Here is a 7,877-nt window from a genome sequence, read left to right on the forward strand (position 1 = left end):
CCCCTAACACAAGCCGGTGCTTCAAAAGCAGCAGAGTATCTTAAATAGTGTTTTTTAAGTTTTGAAAATTCAAATTATCTTGAATTCATATGCTAAAAAAACAGCTTGGATATGGTGACTTTCATTACATCAATCCTATTTTAATTTACTGGTAACGCCATCAATCACACTAGAGCTGTTCTTGTGATTTATTACAGGCATTCAACAAGAACCTCAGCTGGGGTAGAGCAGTGTCTCAAGTTAACAGAGTGGAGGATACAGTTATTTCTATTATTTCCCCCCCCCCCCCAAAGGGTGTAATTAACATTTTTAAATAAAGCAAATAAATGAAATAAAATAAATAATACCTAGCACTTCCCCTTGTGCCCAGCCTTCTGGTTCCCAGATCAGGGAAAACTAAGCGAACAAGCTAAAAAACACAAAAGATAAAAGAGTTACCTGGGCAAGTCATACTAACATATGAAGTAGCCCCAATGACTTCAGTTAGCTTTCTCACATAACTAATGTTTGCAGGATTGGGTCTGACATGAATTTTTTAAATCAAGTTCATCAAGTTGCTGAGTATCCTCTTTGCTCATATTGAAGGAAATGTGAATTGAAATCATTCAGCACCTCTCAAGATTAGCACCATGTAATAATACTGTAAGTGTAATAATCCAAATTGCTATTATTACACACACAGCATGAGTATGAGCTATCTTATAAAGCCACAGACAAAACAAAAGAGCTCATGCTACTTTTCCTCTTTAGAACAGGAACAGATTATCAAATACACAATGCATCTACTCTAGATAAACCTTGGAAGTCTTTGTTGTGCAGGGTAGGAACAAAATGAGTCAGGTATGAAGTTGTTTGGTGTCAAAGGCCTTGTCTACACTAGACTTCTTTTTCCAATTGCCCTAAGATGCAGCTCTCACATTGGTAGTAATGATGCAACCAGGTTGGCAGTGTCTGCCAGCATTTTTATCATGGTGTTACCTCTATTTGATCTAAACTGAGCTAGATGACACAGTAGTAAAAATAAAGGAGCTTTATCTATACAGCAATTAAATACCCAGCAGCTAGCCCAAGTCAGCTGACTCGGAATCACGCAGTTTGGGCTGCAGGGCTGTAAAACTGCTGTGTACACATTCAGGCGTGGGCTGGCGCCTGAGATCTGGGACCCTGTAAGTGGAGAGGGTCCCAGAACCCAGGCTCCAGCCGAAGCCCAAATGTTACACAGCAATTTTTAGCCCCACAGTCCGAGTCCTGCGAGCACAAGTCAGCTGACCTGGGCCAGCACAGCAGCCATGTCACAGGTCTTTTATTCCTCCATAGACATACTCCAAAGGTCTTGGGGTGAAATCCATGCAATGAAGTCAATGGTAAAATTCCCATTCACTTCAGTAAGACAAGGATTTCATCCCTTGACTTGTCTACAGACCAATTTGCATAAAATGTGTCTTTTAAAACCCATTTAATTAAACCAGTGCAAGTTTGTGTGCCATATTTTGGTTTAAGAGTTGCTCATTTTGATTCAGCTTAATCCTGTGAAATGACAATAAACTACTCTGAAACTGAAATAAGAATAGCTACATACAACTTATACAACTAAACTAAACCAATTTAAAAAACATACTTCTAATTAAACAGCGGCAAGTTAATGTGCAGACAAGGCCTACAATACCAGCAATAGCTTGAATACCATTGGAGTTGCACCAGTGGTAGCAATAGTGGGAAATTTTGAGCAAAAAATGTGAAGTAACGATAGTCAAAAATGTTATTTTTTCTTTAATCACATGAATAAAGTTAAGCAGAAATGCATCTGTTTATTAGGACTGAATGATTAGGGTCTTAAAAGATAATTCCCCTGTTGGTTATAAAAGCTCCAGACTATTAGAAGAGTGACATCGTCTAAATTACTTTTTTTACTCCTGCATCTTGCTTTGCTTGGATGATTCTATAAACACACACAAATTCTGTGTGTGGAGCAAAATCTTCATACGTAAATTAAAAAAATTTTTTTTACTGATAAACCACATGAAGACCAGGATGCTTTGCAGCATCAAAACTTGGATAAAAAAATACAGTGTAATTGTTTACATGAAATATAAAATTTTCAGTCTACACCTGAGAGGTTTGTTAGTATAGCTGTACTGGCAAACGTTCCTGTTGTAGACACAATTTAACTCTTATGCCAGTTTGAAGAACAAAATAAGCTGTCCTAGGAAAAGGACTTTTTTGCTGGTATAATTTCATCTATGCTGTGTCTAGAGCTTTGCAAGTATAGAAATGCATTTTTAAAAAATCACATCTCCGATCAACATTACAATACCAGCAAAAGTTTTGAATGTAGACCTGACCTCAGAGAGAAAATAATGGAGATAAAATTCCCCAAGCGAGCCAAAGAGGATATTATACCAAGAGATAGGATAGCAGCTTTCAAACAAAATCTCTCCAGCATTCTACATTGAAGGTATCTTATTGCATGACTACGTATCCTTGTCTGTAAATTAAGCTCCCTTAGTTTGCAACATGATCAAACCTTGTACAAGTGTCTCCTTATGAATTTACACAAGGTCTCAGCCCATTATCTTAAGCCCCATACATGCTATAAAAGCAATGTGCTTTGTACCTTTCCAAATGTAGCTGGATTTACTTGATTCTGAGCATTCTGAGTGCAATTCTCCATATACATTTCATAAAGTAGACAACGAGGTATGCTGTATCCTTCACAAACATGGAAATTATCCGCTATCCTTTAAAACAAAATGGTACAAAATGTATATCAATTCATGTCGAGATTAGAATGTTAAAAGTTATTGGCCTGATTCTGATATCACTCGAGGTTTACACTGGTACAACTCTGCTGACTTCCATAGAGTTACTCCTAATCTACAACAGTGTGAGATCAGAATCACATCCACTACTTTTAAGTGGATCCATAGTCTAAAGAAAATGGTACATCCTCACACATGTGAATTAGAGACTGTTCTCAGGTTCCTTTGAATTCCCATTGGAAGACCTGTCAGTTCCTATGTATCAAGAGGTTGTGTGAATATACTCCACAGAGCAACAAACCTATCAGATACTATGCGGTTTTGTTTTATACTATAGTTTAATAGCATCATAGTTAAAACTGACATCAAAGTTAAAGCTGACATGGAAAACTATTAGTATCTCTAAAATGGGAAACTACTGTGATCTTCTAATGTATAATGCAAATATAAAAGGCTCCACAACCAAATGTAATATATTAATTAAGCATTTGTTTTCATTTTTAAAAGATACTGTATAACAGGGCATTACAAATGTTAGACCGTATCAGAATACAAATGGCCAAATTCTACTCTCATTCACACCTGTGAAATCCCACTGATTTTAACACAAGTATAGAAGAGAGGAGAATTTAGTTTGATATTACTACTCAGTATCACTGCTGATATCCAGACTGCTCTTGATGTACTTAAATCAGGGATTGGCAACCTTTGGCATGGGGATCATCAGGGAAATCCGCTAGCGGTCCAGGACAGTTTGTTTATCTGCAGGTTCAGCCAATCGCAGCTCCCACTGGCTGTGGTTCGCCATTCCCGGCCAATGGGTGCTGCAGGAAGCGGCGGCCAGCATGTCCCTCGGCCCATGCCGCTTCCCACAGCCCCCATTGGCCTGGAACAGCGAACCGCAGCCAGTGGGAGCTGCGATTGGCTGAACCTGCAGGTAAACAAACTGTCCTGGCCTGCCAGTGGATTTCCCTGATGGGCCCCGTGCCAAAGGTTGCCAAACCCTGGCTGAAATGCTCGTTCTTGGGCCAAATCCCACTCACCTTAGTGTCCTGAGTGGTCATATTAAAGTAAACTACTTGTGTGGGTAAGTTGAGGAAGATTTTGAATGTAGTTTCTTGTTAGCCTAAGTTATTATCACCACCAGAAAAATACAGTTTAATTAAGAGATAATGCAAATGGCATCCAGGTTGTCTAAGAATAATACTTCCTATAGCACAAATACTGAAGCAAAACTGACACATTTGTGGGAAATAAATGTTGAGACAGGGAGAAGACTAATTTTCAAAGCATGACTCATGGATCATATGAAAATGTTCAATTACAGCGACTTTATTTCTGTTATACCAAATAATTTATGTAGATTTAATCATTTTAGCGGAGTGTCAGTTACTCATAGTACCTTTACTGACATTCAAACTGCTTTAGAAAACAGACTTAGAAGCACTAGCTTATCCATGAAGTACAGGTTTTAAAATAGCATTGCTGTTTTTATTAACAACCTGATTTCAGGCTGACTAACATTTATCTTTCTGACAGGTTTCCTAGTAGCAGCCCTATTAGTCTGTATCCGCAAAAAGAACAGGAGTACTTGTGGCACCTTAGTCTCTAAGGTGCCACAAGTATTCCTGCTCTATTTATCTTTCTGCTTTATCTTTCATCCTAATGGGTTAGGAGTCCAACAATCTGGTTGGCTGAAACAGATTGTTTGATATAACTGAGAAAGAACATTACTTCTGGGTATTCTAAAGTGAGGGACTGGATCTATTTCAACTCAGCTTCTTACTTGTGCCTCCTCTCGTTTCCTCCACATAGTGTCCCCCCACTTCTGCTCTTTCCCTTTTAAAGAGACCCCCCAGGCCTACCTCCCTACCTCTCACCTGTTTGCAGCCTATGCACCCATCCACCAAACAATCCTACAATCTCAGATTGTCAGCCTACTACCTGAGAGTATTGCTTGACCTCACCTCCCTGCACACAGCTGCTCTGGGCTTCCTGCCAGTTTCTCACCATCTCCTGTTGTGAATGAATTGCTTCACAGCTAGAGGCAGGGATAAGCAACCAGCATCAAGGTAGTGAACACAAGCAGAGGGCATGCTGAGATAATGGGGTGTTCCCATCATGGGGATGAGGAAATAGTATTCAGTCTAGTGAAGAGTCCTTACTTGCCTCCCAGCAGCCATAAATCCTCCCTTCCCCTGGGTAAAGAACCATCAGAAAACCCTTAAGAATTGATCATTTGTCCCTGAGGTATTAAACCTGGATCCAAATTCATCCCAGGTATAACACCGCTGGAATCCACTGAATTACAACAGAGATTAATTTCTTTAGGTTTTTGTCAGTTTCCTAGGAAACAAGAATGCAAGTTTTGTACTTCAATAATGTTTTTATCCAATAGCTTTGCCTGTGCATTTAACTATTTATTGACATTGTATTAAACTGCTTTTGGTTTTAGTTATTTTTTTCAATCTTTTTTCTTAAAACATATCAAACAAATTCTAGGTGCCAACATATAAAAGAAGTACAGAAGTACAATGCATCAGGAAAAAGACCAAGAAGAAATGCAATGCTTGGATTTCCATGTATTCACCACAATATTTCCAGCACATGGATTTTTGTGGCACAGATCTAAACAAACAAACAAAACCTAAGGAAATCAAAATCAAGCAAGAAAAGGGTGGTGGGGATAAAAAAGACAAAGAGGAGAGGGGGGTGTCGATTTATCTCCCATCTTTTGACCAGGTCTCCTGCAGAGCTGTTTAGTTGACCAGTTCTAGGAAACTGTCCCAAATGGACTCATATTTTTCCAGGGTTTGCTGTCCATTGTATGTGACCCTCATGGCCGGCCTTAGGGAAAATGGCAGCCTGGACAAACTTGCAATTTGGTGCCCCTGCCCCCCACTGACCATGGTCCCCATGGGCTCCCCACCCTCCCTTCCCCTAACCGCTGCACTGTGCCACCTTCACCCCTAATCCCCGCATCTCTCTCTTGTTCCCCTAACCCCTGTACTGTGCACCGCCCCTTCACCCAAACCCCTGCCCTCCCCTCCTGTGCCCCTAACCCCTGCACTGTCTGTGCCCCCTCACGCCAACCCCTGAATTCCCCTCCGGTGCCCCAATACCTGACCCCTCTTTGCCCCTAATCCCTGCACTATGCCCCTTTCACCCCAACCCCTGCACTTCTCTCTTGTGCCCCAACCCCTTCACTGTGCCCTCTTCACTCCTACCCCCTACCCCTTCCTCCAGAGTCCCTAACCCCTGCATACCCTTCCTGCACCCACATGGGGAAACTGACCCACCTGGATACACAAAGCAGCTGGCATTGCTGCTCATTCCCCCACTGGACTGCTGCTCCTCTGCCCCATGCACCCCTTGGGCTGCATAAGGAGAGGGCAGGAGAGCAGCAGCTGCTGATGCCTCAGCATAGCCAAGGTGGGGAAGTGACCTGAATGCAGGGAGCCCTGGTGTTGTGTGTATTGTGGGGGGACGGGGGGAGGGAAGAGAGAGAGAGAGAGAGAGAGACAGTGTTGGTTTGAGGTGAATGTGTGTGTGCCTGAGTGTATGAGTGCGCTGGCTCTTTAAGAAAGCACACAGGGTCAGGAACCTGAAGACTTTTGTTCAGACACAAATAGCCGCCAGCAGCTCTAGACCCAGAGAGGCAGCAGCACACACACAGATTCCCCCTGTCCCGTCACCCCATCTCAGTGGAAATCGGGTGCATGGGTGAGGGGGACACCCTAGCATAAGCCCCGCCCCCCCACAGACAGAAGGATGCTCCCAGTCCAGAGTTGCCAGGGGCGGCTGGTGGGTGGGGTAGGGGGCAGGAACAGCAGTGGCTGCACACGAGCAGGGGGGAGAAGGGGAATCCCTGCTCCGGAGGAGTCACCTGGTTCCCACAGCTGGTCGTCCAACTGCCCCCTGCAGCTCAGGTCTCTCCCCACGCTCAGCTCTGCTGCTCATCTGCCCACCGCCTTCATCAGCCCAGCTGGCCCTCAGCAGGCCAGATGGGAATCCAAACCCTGCACATGTTGCCCTCTTTAACAGGCCGCGCTGTGCAGGGGCCCAGACAGCCCAACCCAGAGGCTGGGCCTGGTGATCCTTTCCTTCGCAGCTAGGTCCACCAGCCATTATGCCAGCCTTCATGCCTAGTATTAGACTACTTTTGGACCAAAATCTTGTTTTTTTATTGTCAACATACCAACCAGAAAATAAAACTCAAACTTGCATAAACTTATCACAGAAAGACTCTAAGATAGTGATCTACTAGCTCATTGAGGAGAAAGGACAGTCAGTGAGTGGTTATCAGCTAGCCTAGTACTCAGGTGACCTGTAGTCAATTCCCTGCTCTGCCACCGACTTCCTGGGTGACCTTGGGCAAGTCACTTAGCCCCTCTGTGTCTCAGTTCCCCATCTGTGAAATAGAACCTATTCCATCGTGCAAAGTGGTGGCCACATCTCATCACAAATAGCCCAGCAGTGGGGGCACCAAAGCGGCACATGGCACCTCACCTCCATGCCTTGGAGGTCCCAGCGCCGTGGCCAGTATAATGCCCCTTTCTGCCCCATGCCAGGAGCTGCCATTGCAGTTATTGGCATCTGCCGCCCTGGCGCTGGGGCTGCTAAAGCCCAGGTACGGGTCCTTCGTAAACCACCCCGAGGGGCAGTCCAAGCAGCGGGGCAAGGGAGGCTCCCTCCCCGGCAGGGCGGGGGCCGGCGCGGGCACCCACCACTGGGTGATGGATTGGTACAGGCGGCTGCTGCTGCCGCTGTTCGGGGCAGCCTCCGCGCTCTCCGCCATCCTCTGCAAGCCCGGGGCCGGCCAGGGGCTGCTGCCGCCGGGGCGCTGTTTACTTTAGAAGCCGGTTCCAGAGCGCGGGGCGGGCGAAGGCGGCTCAACGCGCGAAGCCCGCGGGGGAGGCAGGCGGGGCTGGCTTGGCGCCTGCTGCGGAGGGGCCCGGGGGCCGCAGGCGGGAAGGGACACGCCCGGAGCGGGCTCGCCCCTTCCCCGCAGTAGGGACTGTGTCGCGCAGCAGCAGCCCAGCCGTACCCCTCTCTCTGGGGGCGGAGTGTAACGCCCAGCTGCACTTGCTGCACACTCAGCCCAATGCCCCTCCCGCC

General features: G+C 45.4%; 1 protein-coding gene across 1 annotated transcript in view; it reads right to left on the bottom strand.

The window, feature by feature from the left end:
* Positions 1-7,557, bottom strand: part of RFX8 (regulatory factor X8) — a 56,706-nt gene extending 49,149 nt beyond the window's left edge. The window contains exons 1-3 of the mRNA XM_050922192.1: positions 7,487-7,557; positions 2,615-2,738; positions 348-409 (exon numbers count right to left, since the gene is read on the bottom strand). Of these exons, the coding sequence (XP_050778149.1) occupies positions 348-409; positions 2,615-2,738; positions 7,487-7,557 (257 nt within the window). The remainder of the gene's footprint in view (positions 1-347; positions 410-2,614; positions 2,739-7,486) is intronic.
* Positions 7,558-7,877: the final 320 nt, after the last annotated feature.

The sequence above is a fragment of the Gopherus flavomarginatus genome, chromosome 1 (genome assembly GCF_025201925.1).
Source record: "Gopherus flavomarginatus isolate rGopFla2 chromosome 1, rGopFla2.mat.asm, whole genome shotgun sequence".
Lineage (NCBI taxonomy): Eukaryota > Metazoa > Chordata > Testudines > Testudinidae > Gopherus > Gopherus flavomarginatus.